This window comes from Stegodyphus dumicola, chromosome 5 (genome assembly GCF_044657685.1).
Source record: "Stegodyphus dumicola isolate Sdum_Otavi_A_Nest chromosome 5, ASM4465768v1".
Lineage (NCBI taxonomy): Eukaryota > Metazoa > Arthropoda > Arachnida > Araneae > Eresidae > Stegodyphus > Stegodyphus dumicola.
This window is the reverse complement of record NC_140772.1, coordinates 171,421,448-171,440,977: the sequence shown is the minus strand read 5'-3', so window position 1 is coordinate 171,440,977 and position 19,530 is coordinate 171,421,448. Positions and strand designations below refer to the sequence as shown.

At 33.9% G+C, this 19,530-nt stretch overlaps 1 protein-coding gene across 2 annotated transcripts in view; it reads left to right on the top strand.

Annotated features, from left to right (window-relative positions):
- LOC118179363 (uncharacterized) overlaps nucleotides 1-19,530 on the top strand; it is a 350,178-nt gene that overhangs the window by 125,773 nt on the left and 204,875 nt on the right. For both annotated transcript variants that reach the window (XM_085817376.1, XM_085817377.1), the window contains one exon: nucleotides 11,392-11,513. In XM_085817376.1, the coding sequence (XP_085673502.1) occupies nucleotides 11,392-11,513 (122 nt within the window). The remainder of the gene's footprint in view (nucleotides 1-11,391; nucleotides 11,514-19,530) is intronic.

Sequence of the window (19,530 nt, the reverse complement as noted above, 5' to 3'; positions counted from 1 at the left end):
TGCGAAACAGATTCACACTTGAAGTCATTTTGTAGAGACATTAGGATTTTTTGGAAGCAGGCAAGATGAAAAATTAGCAACGCCTTCGCCGGGAATCGAATCACGGACTTCTGGAATACCAACGTGCAGAACGACTACACCACGAAGGCACGCTAGGGAAGTGGGAGAAATACCTTACTCCTTTTTTTAAAGGGCGACTGGGGTTTTTAGAGGACTCAATCCAAAAATCCTGGGTGTACAGAAACCTCATCCAACACCCTTTCAGTTCGGACACCTTCTGTAGAGACATTCGAATTTTTTGGAAGCAGGCAAGATGAAAAATTAGCAACGCCTTCACCGGGAATCGAACTATGGACCTCTGGAATACCGGCCCAGCGTGCAGAGCCACTACACCACAAAGGCACGCTAGGGAAGTGGGAGAAATACCTTATAATTTATATAAGAATATTATTTTAATTAAGGCTCTTCTAACTTTTTATAAAGGGGTGGATGATATGAATACCAGGATTAATGTAAATATAATAAACAATGTAAATAACCAGGAGTATATGGAGATGATATTTTTATTAGAAACTGTAATGTTATAAAATATTTAGTCTTTAAGTGTACATAAGTGTCACATTTAATAACAAAATAGAAGAAAGTTTAAAAAATAAATTGAACAGACTATGCCAAAATGGGTAAAATTTGAAAGAACCAACTTTTAAGCAATAAGTTTTAGAAGTGTAGAAAGAATGATATTATATGGTTTTCTTGTTTGTTATACTGGAAACATCATAGTAATTAGAAGAATAACACAAGTAAACAGATGCCAGACTTCATGTCAATAAAAGCCACATATTAGAATTCAGAATGTTTAAAATGCTGCTGCCAGATATTTATATTGCTTTCCAAGTAGTAAACTGTTCGTGACTAGAAAGTAGCTTTAAAATTAGGTAAAAGAGGTACCTTATTTTGTCATAATCTGATAATAAATATATAATAATTTGAATGTATAATATTTTTTTTTATCAATTTCAAGGGCAATTAGGCACAAATCCCTCTTGTTCATGGGCAATTTTTTTGTGGGGCTTCTGGATAGGCATGTTTATCTTCCACTAGAATGAAACATTTTAAATAAATTTATTTGAATTAATATGGTTATTTACAAACAAATAAATGTTGTTGCTGTTGCTCTATATTCAGGAAGATATATTCTCAAAATAAACAAATTAAAAATTTTTCTACACTGCAATTAAAATACTTTTCTTGAATAGAAAATAAAAAATTTTGCTGTGGTTTCCACCCCCAAATTATCAGGATACTTTTTATTACAAGTAAATTGAATCTTCTCTGATTTGCATGGTTTTTTGAAGTTGCTTAAAACACCTGAATTTAAACAACATTCACTAGTTAAATGCATGTAATTACTTATTTTAGTGCCTATTTTCATAAACTTCCATTCATTAAGATGATATTTACATCATTAAAGAGAGCAAAAATGTGTTAAGCTAATATACAGAGTATTATATACCTGTATACCAAGTGACAAAAAAATATCATGACCTGGTAAAGGCTGTCATGCCACTCAGAGGATTAAATAAAATACGAGTATAATCATCTTTACAAAAATGTAAAATGCTTATAATTGAAGTGAAGACTCTGAAAATTAGAACCAGAGATTTTAGAGTACTTGCTTTCAACAGCAGCTTTGGTGAGAATGTAGATTGAGTGCTGTTCTGTGTTGGAAAGAAATAATGGTTACTGATTTGTCCATGTGCGAGAAATGAACGTAATTACACTCTGTTAATATAGTGGTTTTTCCCTGCAAAACACTCATGTTTGCTATTATCAAATGAAATCGTAAATTTTGATGTTTCATCAGCTGCTGAGGGGCAAAGTTGCTGAACACTTGTAGTTCCGATCTGAGTTCGAATCTAGGTGAATGCACTGATACATAGGCGTTTTTGTTGTTTTCGCTATGTGCAATATGTATATGAGCCAGTTTTCTTTAGAAAGTTGCCTACGAAGGCATCCCTTCCCTAAAGCAGAAAGCTTTAGTGTGTTTTGCTATAATTTCAGTAACCTAAACCAACCATAAATTTTAAGTATTTAAGTGTAATTAATTAAGTATAATTAAAGTATTTAATTTATTATAGTGTGCAGTTTTTTTAGCAGTTCATTAAAAAAAAACTTATATACTGGAAAATGCGTTTTTTACATACTCTTTATGTTTGCCTCGTATGGTACTTTTACATACTCTTTATGGTGCCTCAGTTGCTACTTATTATGAATCAAATATAATATCATGGCTGACTTCGTGCCTGAACATGAACTCTGCTAAGTAGAACTTATGATGATGACAAACTGTACTATGTGCTTCTTGTTTCACTTATCCTCACAGTGCCATAAGAAAGGATATTAGTGATCAACTAATTCACTTCTTTGCACGAAAACTTTTCTTTATATCTGCTGACATTGCATCATCAAATAATATATTTTCTGGCATATAATTGCATATTATGCTCATTTTTACAGATTCTTTCTTTTTGGTAAAATACCTTTTTCGTGTAATAAACGATATCTCTTTATCAATTGATGGTAGATTGAAAATATCAACCACGATAAATATATTACAGTGAAAAACCACCCCAAATTTATTGCAAAAACTTTCATCAATCGAAGAAACATGAACTATGAGCACACACACACACACACAAAAAAAAAAAAAAAAAAAAAAAAAAAACCATTATATTTTAAAACTGAAGTTAGAAGAAATGCATATGCACAAATCGGTAACCATCGAAAAATTACTATATTTTAAAAGCGAAAACTTTTTTCAGCCAAATAAACATAAAATAATCATAAATGTTTGTTTTGGGGCAATGCAGAAGTGCACCAAATTAACATTCTCGCCGAGGCCGCTGCAACAGACAAGTGCCAATTCACAATCAGTAGATTTTTCTCTTGAAACAGGGTTCGTATGGTCCTTAAAAGTCCTTAGGTTTTTTGGAATAAATTTTTGTTCCATGAAAGTCTAATTTTGACCAAATTCAGCAGGAGGTCCTTAATTTTAAATCATCTGAATTTTCTGTCTGTTTTTTACGACTGCCATTTTGGATGAATATTTTTGGCGATTCATTGATAAATATAGTTATCTTTTGGATGGGTGAATAGATTATTATTTGTTCCTATTTCTAATATAAACAGTGGGACACTCAAATTTCGGAGCAAGAAGTGAAACATAAGCATTTCGAAATTATTTCATTTTTTCTAATGAATAGCTCTTAAACAACATTTCGCTTTTGAGAATGTTCGCTGTATTATAAAGTGACGTTACTTTCCATTTTGGCGACTTACTTATGCAATATTTTGAATAAATATGAATGTAATAAATGCTTAATTTATGCATTAGCACAGTTTATGAGACAATTCTTAGCAAAAGCAAAATAGCTATGTAATTAATTAAAAATGCCTTCGTTTTAATTTTTTCATAGTCTCAGTAGACATCAGTTTTCTCTATAAAATAAATTTTGTACTTTTTTGTCTAATTTTTTTTCAACATATTTCTGGCTTTTTGCTGTTACAGAATTGGTAGGGTAATTTTTCTTTAGGATTTTAGACATTGCAACTTGAAAAGTTTAGAAGGTTCTGAAGGTAAGAGTTATAGGCCCACGAATCTAGAAGATTCCAGAAAAATGTTATCAGGTTATTAACATGTAATGGATGTATTTTACAGAAAATTTGAGATGAACTTTTATTTTTTGGAGAATTTTTTGAAGAACAATGAAAACATAATATGTGAATGTTTTACTTCTGTTACTAGAAGTCTTTTTCTTAACATGTTTACCTTTCCATTGTTTTCTCTACTTTTCATTAGACACAAGAATAGAAAATACCAGAAATACTTCTAGTCTTATAACATGGACAAGCTTTTATAGAAAGGCATTTTGATATTAATAAAGAAATTGAAAACTGATAATTTAAACAATTCATCTTGTATGTCTCAATGCATCATCAGTGGCGTAGATAGGTTGGAGCAATGGGGGACATCTGATACTGATGCATTTAGACATATAAGATGGATCTTTTAAATTGTGAGTTTTCAGTTTCTTTATTAATAGAAAAATTCCTTTCTGTAAATGCCTGTCCATGAAAGAAAATAAAGTAAGCTTGTGTCTAGTGACATCCGTTACCTATTAATACCATGTTCATTTGTCCTCGGGCGCTGAAAACTCTAGCTACAGCTCTGTGCATCATACACAGGGCTGGCGCTATGCATTTTCCTACCTGTTGCAATCTCTGTAGGTCCTAAATTCTGCTGCCTAGTGCCTTCCTAAATTATAAAATTTTGCTGTTTCTTGGTTTTGTTGCTCAGTGTGTCACTAAATTCTAAAAATTCTACTACATCGGCTCTGTAGCCCTTATCATTTCATATTTATGCTGAATGTTCATATTATTAGCACCTTTTCCCATACAGTCTAAATGCATTTAGTTTTTTAGAATAACAGAAATCTTTAATTAATTCCAGAAATTCTAAAATTAAGAGGAAACATATTGAAGAAAGAAACCGAATACATAAAGAGAAAGAAAATTATAGATATGTACAGTTATTATTATGTGAATTAAGCAGTTATTTATAATTTCGGCCTTTGCTGTAATTTTCTCTTTCTGTTTTCTCACGAGAAGGAAAATGACTTAGATAGGTTTTAAACTAAGGTTTTGGGGTTGTAAGACAGAATTATTTTCTGGCTTCTGTTTGCCCGCTGCATTAGTTCCTAAAAGCTCTGTTAATTTGTCATTATTCGTCTTTGCATTATCACTGCTGATATTTGAATTTGTTACGCATTACGACAAGTTAAGAGTTTGTTATGACTCGTTACTGATCAGCATAGATTAAAATTAAATTAATTAAACAACATTTCGCTTTTGAGAATGTTTAAACAACATTTCGCTTTTGAGAATGTTCGCTGTATTATAAAGTGACGTTACTTTCCATATGTTAAACGTTTACTTTTCCTTTGTGTAATCTTTGATTACCAGTCCTCATTTTTAGTTTAAATTTGACTGTTCCTGTTTTAGACCACCATAAACTGTAGTTGATTTTGCTAGCATAAGAACATGCTTAAGGTCCTTTTTAAATAAGAGGTTTATTTAAATCTTTATCTGACTTTGTAGTTACTTTCAGACATAGCGATAATTTGCTTCATGTCTGTCAGGGGTTTTGGACTATTTAACTTTTACTTTTTAATTATTAAGTAAAACCCTATAGTTACATAATTGAGAGATTGACAAGTTAGGAGATAAAACACACAGAAACTAGTGGGAGTATTGTTTTGCATATTGAAACAAATTTTTAGTTGTTAGAAAAGATGCTTAAAGAGAAGGAAATTGATATAAATTAGCCAGAATGTCTGGAGCGGCTTCATCTATCAAGAACAACTCTCTGAGGCCAAGAAAGTCTTCGCTGATCTTGCGGAATTGGTGACCGTCATCAAAAGCGCAGGCTTCCAAATTACCCAACAGGTTAAACAGTTATCACAAATAAGCCAAGAGAATATTCCCTCCAAAACTGCTAATAATGGGGAAAAATAGGAATTTAAAAGCGCCTTTACACGTGATGATATGGAATGCTCGTAGCATTCATGGAAAATTATTGGAGCTCACTGGTTTTATTCAAAACAACAATGTCGACATTGCTACGATAACAGAGACACATGCCAATCCCAGTGTTAGTGTTAACATAATGAATTTCAAATGCTATCGCACTGATAGACTCAGTCACCGTGGCGGGGTGGTGGTAGCGATTTATGTAAAGAATTCTCTCCAGTCATGCATGATTAAGCAGTACAGAAATAATGGACAAGAATATGTCACTGCCTCTATGTTTCTTCTAGGTTATTGGAACACGTATTTCACGGCCTTCTATAACTCACCCAGATACCCATTAGAAGCAGAATTATTAAAGGATATCTTGTTCATAAATCTACCTGTTATATTAGCAGGAGATTTTAATGCGAAACGTGAAGAATGGAATTGTCGTAAAACAAACCCAAACGGAGAACAACTTTTTGACTTTATAAACAATGAACCTGTTTATTTCTTTGCACTTGAGGAATACACTTATCTTGCACACGACTCAAATAGAGGGGAAATCCTACATCTACTTTTTACCTCAGCTCCAATTCCAGTATATCTTGAAGTTGTCAATGATCTAAGATCGGATCATTTGCCTGTACTGGCTACAATTGGAATCTTAAAAGACAAGATGACACAAGAGAAAAAGATTACAGACTGGAAGCAGTATAATCTGATTTTAAGTAATAATGTTTTCCTGAACACAGCTTTACGAACCAAGCAGGACATAGATCTAGCTGTGCACCTGTTTACTAACAGTATCATTAATGCAGTTAATACTGCCACCAAGAATATTCCCGTTAAACAGACATCTGGAAGACTCCCCCCCCCCACATCAAAGACAAAATCAGAGAAAGAAATAGATTAAGGAAAGCCTGGAATCGAACGTAGAACCCGAATACAAAAACGAAAATAAATAGACTGACTAGAGACATTAAACAATCAATTCTTCAGCTCAGAAATGACCTTTGGGATGAGAAAATCATGAACTTTAATGAGCCAGACAATGCGTTCTGGTCATTTGTCAGAAATTTAAAAAGAAAGGCTGTAGCGAATAAACCACTACACTTCAATAATAGCATGGCTCTCACTAATAGAGATAAAGCAAATGCCTTTGCAGAACATTTTGAAAATCAGTTTAAACCGAATGAGAGTCCTTGTGACATAGACTTCGCTTATGATGTAAGATACTGCATTAATGACTGGTTTACCTCACAGGATGACTTAGAAAGCAATCTGGAACTCACCTCTCCACATGAAATCCAAGAAATCACAAGGAAACTGAAAAACAGGAAGGCACCAGGCTACGATGCAATAACCAACTTAGCGATCAAGAATTTACCGAAAAATTACGTTGCAAGGTATGCCAGTATTTGAAATGCTTGCTTAACCAACAGATAATTTCCGCTTCCCTGGAAAAGAGCCAAAATGATTGTCCTACCTAAAGCCGGCAAGGATACCCATCGCCCAGAAGGATTTAGACTTATTAGTCTGCTTTCCATTTTGGGGAAAATATTTGAATGTATCATTTATCATAGAATGCAACCATACTTGGAGAAATTCCCAGAAGAACAGTTTGGTTTCCGAAAAACACTTTCCACCACGAAACAACTGGTCAGACTTTCTGAGTACATCGGCAGTGCACTACATAACAGACAAAATGTGGCTTTACTCATGCTAGATGTGGCCAAAGCATTCGACAGCGTCTGGCATGAGGGTCTAATATTCAAGCTCCGCTCCCTTGGATTCACCAAAACTTTAACGTGTCTCATCTACTCATTCGTGAAAGGCAGAAGTTTTCATGTTTCTATTGGAAATGAGATTTCTGAAGTCAAAAGAATTTACGCCGGCGTCCCGCAAGGGTCAATTTTAGGTCCGATTTTATATCTTTTCTTTCTGTTGACTTCCCTAAAACAGGTTTAAACTACAATTATTTCATTGGCTGCTACGGCCCACCAGTGGCCGAGCGGTAAAGTCGCTGAACACTGGTAGCTCGGTCCGAGGTTCGAATCCCGCGAACGAGCTGGCTGCATGGGCGTTTTCGTGGTTTTCCCCATGTGTAACGTGTATACGAGCCAGTTTCCCTTAGAAAGTCCTCCACGAAAGGCATCCCTCCCCTTAGGCAGATAGCCCTAGTGTGCTTTGCCATAATTAAATACACACACACACACACACATTGGCTGCTACGCTGATGATACGGCACTTGCTGTCAAATCTATGTGCCCTAATCTATCTGTCAGGAAACTTCAGCAAGTCATGCCACAAATAGAATTCTGGTGTACCAAATGGCGCATTTCAATTAACGCAGATATCCAAGCTACTCATTATAAGAAAGAAAAACTCTGCTACTGAAATCACAGAAAAGCTGAAGCTATTTGACACAGAAGTTCCTAGAGTACGCAAGGCGAATTACCTTGGCGTTGTTATTAATGATAAATTCTCCTGGAAGGATCATCTGACTCATGTAAGGGGAAAAACAGTAGGAGTTATTCAGAGTCGTAACCCAATTATTAACGAGCACTCTAAACTGGACTTAAGAAGAAAGCAGTACTTATACATCTCTGTTATATGGCCAATCTTCACGTATGCATCCCCTGTGTGGGCATCAATCAGAGACAGGGATATATCTAAATTACAAATTACACAGAACAAGCCGCTGCGAACCTTCACGAATGCGCATTATTTTGTATCAAATAAGACAATTACACAAGGATTTGAAAATTGAAACTGTCATAGAGCATCTTCATCGTTTAAACTCCAGCTCTTTCCAGAAAGCAGTTACATGCCCTCGCATGATAAAATTAAAAGTATTTGATTACATTCCGCTACCTGAAGATAAAGAGTTATGCCCGCTTGCAGCCCACCTAGCTAGAGATCTGAACTTTCCTACATAAAGTAGAATCTTCCTGTATATAGTTGTGTATATTGTACATAGCATTTATTAATACTTTTCTCATTATTTTATCGAAACTTCTTTAATTATATCTAATTTTACAAATTGCATTTTTGTCACTGTAACTTTATATTAATAAATGTATGCTTCTGAGAGTTTGTATTCTCTACAAACTCGTTATGTCATGTTTTATGCTTTCACAGTATCTCAACATAATAACTCATGATTGCTTTACCTTGTACTGCTCTGTCTGCGGCGCGTCTTCTTGTCTGGTCTAATTCCTAAGCTTGCGGCATCTTGCTCGCCCCCCTTCTACCATCACCTCATTCTCACAACTCTACCACGTCAGACTTACTACTGTCATGTGCCTTTTGGCATCTCTTCAAGAGCTGGAAACAGCGCGCCTCGCGCACTACCCCAGCAATAATTGTTCGGATCGGATCGGAGCGGCTTCATATTAAAAAGATGCACAAATATTGTTCAAGAATCAATGTCATAAATTACTTGTATTTTAAACTGTGACATGTTAATAGATTGTGATTTTAATTGCGCTTTTTTAACAAACATTTTTAAACAATAAATTTAATAGTGGCTTATAATGACTAAGGGTTACTAGCTAATTTAATCATTTGTTAACTAATTGAGTACTCTTAAAAGTTATCTGTGAGTGTTAAAGTGACTTTTTGCCTTTCATTAATATTTACCATGATCAAAAGATACAGCACAAAAATGTAAAACTTAATTCTTTGCATCTAGTGAGACTTAAAATAATACAAAACAACTTATCATGTCTGTTGCTTTAGTGGCTTATTGGAATCTTAAAATATATTCACTAGGTTACAACCCCATCAACGAAGTTCTGACACTAACTGCATCAAACAGAGCACAACTAACTTTCAAAACTTGCCAACCGTGCCTACATCAGGTTTTCAGTTTGTTCTGATCAGCAGGCCTCTCTCTAGGTAAGCAGCAGCGGTGGCAACAGCCAGTCTTCTGTAACGAATCATGCTGATCAAGACTTTAGTTCTCATTTTAACTTATGCCGTTGATATAAAAACTACCTACTATTTACCAAACCTCTAAACTGAGTAAGTACGTGACAAAATAAGACATAAAAGAAAAAATCAACTTGGTAAAACATAAATAAAATGTCACTAATCTTCTTTCAAATATGTCCTACTTTTAAAAGGGTAAAATATTTAATGCTACATGATAAGTTTTATAAAGTTGATTGTATTCTCAAATTTGTTTTATAATTATGTTTATTAAATTATTTTTAATAATAATGCATTCTACTTGTGGATCTATTTTATTCTTAGGATGGTATCGCAAAAATGAAGTTCAGGCATAGCTAATATCTTTAATTGAATTCGTTCAGTTCCCATTTGTTGATAGGTACTTAATTTTTTTCATAAGTGATCCTTAAAAGTACAGTGACAATCGTTTAACACGAAACTGAGGCGACTGAAATATTTTTTCGTGTTAAAGGATATTAAGGGAAAAAAACATATATTCAACAATGTCTAAGTTTATTAGAATACACACACACATATATATATATATTAGTAGAATGTATCAAAATGAGGGAACCCATACTTAGGAAGTTTAATTCCGAAAATTGTTTTTTAAAGAAACTTGAATGTAAATCATGAAAAAAAAAATTTTAAGGGGACTTGAATTTAAATCATGAATGACGAATAACTTTCTACGAAACATGTGAAACCGCCTCTCTTTCATTTCACATCCCCTCTTAAATCTCGCCTGCGAGGGTGGTGTTTTCTGTATTTTGTTCATTCCCAGAAAGGAAATCTTTTCATGTCAAAGCGATATTTGTTTCGTGTTAAGAGAAACAAAATGCATGAAAATACATAGTAGTTTGTTGGAACCATTGTATTATTTCGTGTTAACTGATATTTCATCTTGAGCATTTTCGCGTTAAACATATTTCACTGAACTTAATTTCCATCTGTACAAACCCTGTTGAAAAGAATAAAAACAAAGTAAATTTATAGAAATTTTGAAAATTAAAATAAACTGCCAATTTACAAGGACTTTTGCATAAAAGATATTTAGTTTTCCACATACAAGTAATGTGTGGATCAGTGTAAAGAAATACATCTACCTAATTATTTGATTCAACTAGTTAATGAATGAATTAAATGATTCAATTCATTAGTGCCTCAGTGATTATGCCTTGTATATCTAGCATGTGTTCCTGTCCAGTTATTATTAGCTATTCGTTGTTTCTCCCTGTGCAAACAGGATGAATGATTATCCTAGTGCAATGTGCTTTGAAATAATTTGCTTTTTGCATATTGCATGAAAAAAATTAATCATATCAATTGACTGAAATAAATTATATTAATTTTATGATTATGACTAATAAGAAAATAATTTTCATACTAATCTATTCAGAAAATAATATTGGATTTTTTTTAAACATGAACATTTTTTTCATAATTGAAAAATATAAATTTTTTATGTACTTGTATTTTGAGGTATTATGTCAAATTAGTTTTTAAACTAAAAGTTTTGTCTCCTACCAAATCAAGTTATTGATGACAAAGTTTACATTTTACTAATTTTCTTGAGAGGCTCTTAAGCCTTCATCTGACTTGAAAAAAATAATGTCATATAAATATATTTAACATATATATATATATATGATGCTATATAATATACATATATAATATTGATGATATTTATATATTAATTAATTTAGTAGTTTTAAAACTATATTAAACAGAATTTTCAATGATATGTTCATATTTTCTTTTTTTTAATCTCTTTAAAAGTTTTTGTATTATTAAGCAAATTTGAATCTCATATTGTTTTTGTAGTTTTGAATAAAGTAAAAAAAAAATATATGTAATGTTTTTTAGCTTCTAAAGATGTTGCAATGCAAAGGAGGAAGCAGTACCCAGATCTTGCATACCGAAGTAATGAGGTGATACAGCATGATGGAGGACATCATACTAAAGATGCAACTGATCTAAGGGCTAGGGTATTATGATTTTCGTTTTTAATGCCTCTTCTAAATAAATTTAGTATATAAAATATTTCAAACACAAAGCATTTTATATAATGATTTTTCTTATAAATTCTATCCATGTATTTTGGGATATATGTAATTTGTCTAGAAAAATTTTCACAAATTTAATAGAAACTAATAAAGACATCAGTGTTAACTAAAATGCCATGCAGAAAGCAAATGCTGACGGTACTAAAGCAACAAGAATCAGCACAAGAAGGCACTTTCTAACCATTTTAGGTCAGGGATTTCACTCCTGTAAGATCCTTAAAAAGATGGATTTTTTTTTTGGTACCTTATGCTTTTCTCCTCATAAGAAGTCCCTTGCTGTTGTCAACATTGGCACTTTTATGTAATTTGATTCATCCTGAAATAGAGACTTTACAAAAGAAAGGGAAATGTAGGGATTACTATCTTAATTGTTTTCCTTATGAATGGAAAATTTAAAGGTGCATCTGATTCCAAATCAGATTACTCAGTGATACACTGAGAGAAATGTAATATATATATATATACAGGGTGTTTCATAGATCATGGGACAAACTTGGAGGAGGTGTGGAGCATACTAAAACATGCATTTATAGGAAACATTTTATAGGAATGTAGGGTCTAAAGTGACAGGTTAAGGCAGTAACACAAAAAAAAAAAAAAAAAAAAAAACGACAATGAGAGGAAAATGTGTTTATGTGCAAAATCAACGCAAAGTGCTTCTTTGTAGCAATACAGTATTCGCAATAAATGTTCAAAATTGCGACCACCAGCAGTAATACATGCTTGGTAACATTGCAGAAGAGATTGATGAACATTTTGAAAAATGACAAGAATTTCGCTCACGTTTGCAGTCGCAATGTATAGTTGTGCAACAAGGTCCTCCAGTGAGTCAATGGTAGTCTCATAAACGATGCTCTTCAGATGGCCCCATAAAAAAAATCCAAGCTGGATAAATTTGGTGAACGGGTCCACCACGGCCAATCCAACGGCCTGGAAATGTCCCATCCAAGTAATTGTGGACCTGCTGTAATAACTTACTCAGTATTCCATATGCGGCATTGGTAGATCTTGATATGTTATGATAGCAAATAAAGACACTTTCATTTAACTAAAGCTATTTATGAATCAAAGACTATGTACAAGTATTATATACAGATTACAGGATATCTAGTTCCTACCACTCTCAATCACTCTCATCAACCTCTCAACTCTCTCTCATGAAAACTTTTAATTAGCTACACATACGGGCGGCGCAGCACCTTCTATCTCATTTTCTACGTCACTCCCCACCTGTACTCTTTAATAAGAGTACATAAACTTACCTACATAACAATATTAACATTAATTAATAATGAATTAATACTAAATAATATGACATATATAAATGAATAATATAAAAGAATAATTTATATTAGTATATATCAAAACCACAAATGAACATAATAATATAATAAAAACTCTATCAAAAGTTCTAAATTAAATCTCGAAAGGATATAACATCTGGATTGATCTTCAGAATTGTCCTCTGGGTGTGCGAACGAGGCACGTTCGAACATTTCCATCTCTTCCTATAATCACGTTTTCAATTACACCCATGTCTCAAAGTAGTTCTGATTGTTTTGCTCCTTCTACCAACACAACGTCTCCAGTCTTAAGATTCCACTCAGTTTTAGGATTAGCAAAGTTATGTGCATTTATAAGATGGAGTAAATATTGCTCTTTCCACTTGATCCATGTTAATTTTAAGAGCCTAGATTGGTAAAACTTCCTCCTACTTAAAGTCTCTTTGTCGAACACCTTGTTAAAAATTTCCAAGAAATGCTCGGGAAAGTTAAATGTATCACGTCCTGGCTATAAAAACTGTGAAGGTGTGAGTGGGCGAGGTTCACTCAACTTGTTGCTCTCATACATTAAAGGTCTATTTTTTAACACACACTCGAGTTCAGTAAATATTGTAGATAGCTCTTTGAAAGTCAGTAATGCTCTCCCTAAGATTTTCTTCAGAGGTTCCTTGATGCTTCTCATCAGATGCTCCCAGAACCCTCCCCACCATGGGGAAAGCTCAGGTATGAATTTCCATGTTATCTTTTTGGATGTCAAAAAATCTCTTACACTTGGCTCTACTCTGACTCTTTTAAATCCTTTAATTATTTCGCATGTGCTGTGGAAATTTTTGGCATTATATGAATAAATCACTTTGCAGCTCCCTCTTCTTGCTAAAAAACGTCATAATGAAAAAATGAAAATTTTTGCTGATATATCTGAAACCACGCCAATGTGTACAGCACGAGTGATGGCTCATGTTAATAAGGCTATGTACACCTTTTTGTGGATATCTGCTTTTTCTGTAATAGTAACTGCTCCTGTTAAGTCAATGCCTGCAACTGTGAAAGTTGTACGTTGTACGTTGGACTACTGGATCTCTTGGTAACTGACCCGTTAATTGTTTCGCGGGCTTCACGGCGAACTTTTTGCACACCAGGCAAGAGTTAATAACTTTCTTTACTACTTGTCTTCCTTTAGATATCCAAAATTTATTCCTGACTTTGGACAATGTTGCCATGACTCTGAATGGAATACTTTTATGTGTTCACTAAATATCACTAGTTCGTTGAACTTCATTTTCGGCAGAATAATGGGATGCTTTTCGTCATCTATTAATTCTTCTTGTTCCAAACACCCTCTGACATGCAAAATACCTCTACTGTCCAGATGTGGTGCTAAACTGTAAAGCTTCGAATCTGATGTTATTAGATTATTCCTCTCTAGTTGTTGAATATCCGAAAAATAATTCTCTCTCTGGACTTGTTTTATCCAGTACCCCTCAGCTTCTTGGATCTCCAATACAGTAAGGGAACCTTCTTCACAGATATGTTTTCTTAGCTTGGTGACAAACCACTGTACCCAAGATGTAACTCTCAATAACTTTTCCAGACAGCTGAATTTGGTTATGTTTAACGAAGTTTCTCCTTCTGGAATCGTCACCTGAACATAAGTGCTTAAACATTCCAAATTCTGAGTATCAGTTTCTACTTTAAATTTCTGCTCAGGCCATTGATCTTCAGAATCTTTCAATTATAATGGACCATGCTACCAATTATTATCCTTCACCAATGCATTTGTGTTTCACCACGAGTTAATTTATCTGCTGGTTGTTCCGATCCTGGACAATATTTCCATTTATCAGGCGAGGTACAGTGTTGTATTTCTGCAACTCTATTCGACATGAACTGCTTCCACTCACATGCTGACCCCTTCATCCACCACAAGCAAATTTCTGAGTTCGTCCACAGAACTAACCTACCTACCGAATCCTGAAACATTTTCAATAAATATTTCCCTAACCTAGCTGCAACTACAGCCCCCATCAATTCCAACCTAGGGAGGGACAACTTTTTTAATGAAGCTGTACTCTTCGACATTATAAACAATGTACATACCTCTCCTCTCTCATTCTTATATCTAAAATATGCCACCGCTTTGTTTGCCACTACTGACACATCACTGAAAATATGAATTTCAACCGAATGACCTTTTCTTAGAACTTCTTTAAAGTAGTATCTCTCTATTTTCAATGCGTTTAATTCCTCAATTTCAGTGCACCACTCTATCCATTTGCACCTTAACTTCTTTGGCAACTCTGAATCCCACTCCAAACCTCTCTCCCATATTTCCTGCGTAAGTCTCTTAATTCACACCTCAAATGGAGAAATAAATCTGACTGGGTCAAACACCTTAACTGCTGTGCTTAACACCGTTCTTTTACTATTTCTCGACGATTCTAAACTACTTAACAATGATGTAACGTCTACTCTCAAACCATCCTCTTCTATGTTCCACACCAAGCCTAACACTTTCAACTTACTAACTTTCTCAAACGTACTTTCTTCACACAACCCTTTCTGAAGCCACAAGTCATACAGCTCTCTAGAATTAGTGTTTAGCTTTCTCAAATTAAAACTTGCATCTCTCAAAATAGATACTTCCTCTGATGAAAGATTGAAAGCTGATTCTACACTTTCTCCTCCATAACACAAATTGTCTGCATACAGTGAGCTATTTAACATCTCGACGCAGTGTTTGTTTATTTCTGTGTATTTCTTTAAATGATATTTGATTTTGAGTATAATATCATTTAATACTCAATAAAAATGGTGAAAAATTACATCCAAATAATACTCGGTTCATTTGCATAATTTTAAAATCCTCACTGTCATTATCAGGATGCCACAGAAATTTTAAATATTGCCTATCTTCCCTTGCTATCCCAATCATTAAAAATGCCTTTTCTATGTCATCGCAGAATCCAATTTTAAATTTTCGAAAAGCAAGAATGATATCCAAAATATTCGGATTTAGGTTTGGTCCTTTTTCTAAGCAATCATTTAGCAATAGCTTTCCTCTTTTGCAACTGCTGCAATTAAATACCATTCAAACTTGAGTGCTTTTTAATCTTTACGGACCACTGCTCGGAATGGCATAGAGTAACCCTCTGTCGTATCCTCACACTTTTGAATAATGTTGTTTTGTGTCTGAAATTTAATTCTTTCCATAAACTGTTTCCTCACAAAGCTGTTACTTTTTAACTCTCGCTGCACCCTTTTGAACTGCCTTTTTGCTAAACCAAAATTATTTTCTAAATGCTCTGGACTCCTATTCCACAACAAGCGAGCCTCATACCTCCCGTCTGCATATTTCAAATCCTCTTCAAATTGTTTAATTATTAGCTTATCAGCAGTGCTCCTTTCGGATGTGCACTCAGAAATTCCTAGACTTTCAATCTCCCACAGCTGACGAATCTGTTCCGATATTCTTAATTCATCTTCTGAATCGATGTGTATAAACAAACCGGTGGAGTCTGACCCTGAACTTAGCTTCTTACTCTCTCCCCTCACTCTAGCTTTCAACGTCCAACCGAATATGCTTTCATGCAATACTAAATAGTCTGTTAAACGATGTGTTTTCCCCGTTAAAATGCAGTTCAAATAATCATTCCCAATTAAAATCTGTACCTCTGCCACTTCACTATCGCAGCTGTCAGATAAGTCAAATCCTTTTTGGCGAAGCTTGTGTATGATCTCTGCAGACTGCCTGGGTAATGCATTGGAACATATGGTTTTTACTTTGAGTGCTTCGATGATTAGAGTGAACCCGGTCTTATTTTTTAAAGAAAGTCTTTTCCTTTTAAACTCTCGTACTGGCGGATTCGAAGATGCAAAAGTATGAATTCTTAATCTTCCTCTACCAATAGTTGGTAAACTTGCTTTTCTGGAAATAGACTGACAAACGTAAGATCTTTCGGAAGCAGAATCACATAACAACCTAAGATTAAATATGGAATTATTTCCGACCAGTTGGCCTCTCAATGTCTGATAATAAATCACGCCATTAGGAATTTGCTTACTCAGTGTTTCGAGGAATAGTGAACTAATGCTTGTCTCTTTTGCTGTGCTCGCAGTATTTTTATGGATTTATTTTCTTGCACATTTGCATCACACAGGCTGTCTAAAAGCGACATAGATTTGCAAATATTACATTTAACCCACTTCGCTTTACAAAATGTTTTTTGTGACCTTTTTTTAACAGCACTTGCAATTAAATTGATTATATAAAGTTTTGTGTTTCTCTGATGTACTTAAGTCGCAGTCTTGAGAGGTGAGATTTAAGACAAAAGTCGCACATATAATTTTTGACTGATGTATTAAGCGTCACCGCTGATACCATTTTCTTTTTAATTGGAGCAACACGCTTACAATAGTTATCGCTATTTCTTTTGCTTGATTTCGAAAGTGTTTGTTGACAGGGTTCGTAGTGGTCCTTACAAGTGCTTATAAGTCCTTATATTTGAAAATAAAATATAAAGGCCCTTATAGGTGCTTACTTTTTCTTTAAAGCCCCTTTTTTTGTTTTTTAGTACTTATTTTTTGCTTTTAGTGCTTTTTTTTAATACTTTTTTTTTAATGAACGCGCTTTTTTTCCCCGTACCAAATCCGAAACTAAATAAACAACTTTTCTTCTTTATATGCAACGTCAGATGGTGAATAGTACTCCCGGAAATTGCTTTCTCCCCTTTCTCTGCATTAACGTAACCTATGGTGCGCGCGAGAGTATAGACAGGTGCACGTCATTCTATTGGTCAAAGAATTGCGAAAGCGGTAGAAAATTCCGGTACATTCGGTATTCTTTTCTTCCCACCCAAATACTACACACGTTTGAATTTCTATCAAGATTTTAATAATTTGCATTCTCGTTCCGCGTGGTCAGTTCATATTCGTGTTTGTTATGATCGTTATGCTTATATTATGAGCATACGCATGAATATTTATAATGTAGTTGCAGTAACTGCTGAAGTATAGATAAACTTCCAAAAATGGGTGTGTTTGTACACAGATTAGCTTTCTAAGGAATAATATTCGGAATGGCTTAAATAAAAGGAAAGTAATGGAATAGTCAAAATAATTTCATTTTTTTTCCCTAATACGTTATACAGTACGGAGGTTGAGAGGTTCTCCTCTTTCTCTGCAAGATCTCTAATATTGAAGCAGCGGACTTTTTTTTGTCACTGTCCAATCTGGATTGAATAGGACTAAACGTTTTTGCGGTCTACCGAACCCAAGCGAAGGTTGATTCTATTTAATCTGTCTAATCTGGAAATTTAACACAGTCTGTTGAAAATTAGAATCAGAAATACCCCAGATGAGTAAGTCTCTTTCTTTTCCTTTATTTAGTTCTTTATTCTCCGAATACCGGCATCTGTTGATTCCGATTGCGTAATATCACATGTGGAAGAATTACGCCGCACGTAATGCGCAATAACGTTTGCAGTATTTTGCAGAGATAATTAATTTTGATGTTCAGTCTGAGATTTGTTTATGAACACTTAAAAGAGTTTTACTGTGCTTTCTAAGCAAAATATTTCTTAGTTCCGTTGGTGTATTTTTATATGGTGCACATATTGAAATGTCAAAATCATTTATTTAGCCGAGAAATCTAAAGAACGGCTACAATATCCCCCACTCCTCTTTTTCCAGTTATTATCCGGAATATTCGGCAATTTCCGAGTATGCGGGTTAGTTAAGCTTTTACTTTTAAAGGATGATTGCATGAAGCAATTTCCCATCTTCTGATTTCAGAAATGTGCCTCTTTTTTACTTAAATTACTTTGCTTGGAATATATGTTAAGGGAAAACTGTTTTGCAATGAAAATTTAGAAAATTTTCAGAATTTTGATTTTAAGTTAAATTATTCAAATATTAATATGAGTGGAAAAATAAATTGTATTTATTATTTGGTGCCAAACAAATACAATTAATATGGCTTATTATTATTTATTTTCTATATTTTGAACTGAAATTTCATCATTAAATTTTGTAATATAGTTTAGTTCTGCATAGTTTTTTTTCCTCTCATTGTAAACTAATTCTGTAAATTGAACTGTAATTTAAAATTTAAAAAAAAAGTTAATTGTTTTCCATGGTTGAGGTAATGCTCATTCTCTTAATAAATATTGCATTGCTCATATTTTAAATTACAAGTGTAATTTTTAAGGTTATGCAGTTGTGTATAATGTAATTAGACAGGTGCTTATTTTTTCCTTAAAATGTGCTTATAGGCGCTTATTTTTTTAACTAAAATGTGGCTACGAACCCTGGTTGATTAAAACCCAGAGTTAATGACTTTTCGCACGCTTCTGCTTCTCTCTTTAGAAACAACAATAAATCTGACACTGTTTGACTCTGTGCCGACCTTTTGCTCCCTCCTAAACTGTAAAACTAAATCTTGCAGTATAGACTTATATAAAATAGGCAGTAATAGATTTCCATAAGAATTAAAATTAATATCTAATGTCTCTAGACTTCTTGTTTGAACCATTATTTCATCATATAGTTTTCTTAAACTGGATACATCACTTGAACGACGTACTGGCTCCAAAGCTATAGTTCTCCTATAGGAGAACGTTCATATGCGCGCTAACTAATATTTCTTTTTCCACAAATCT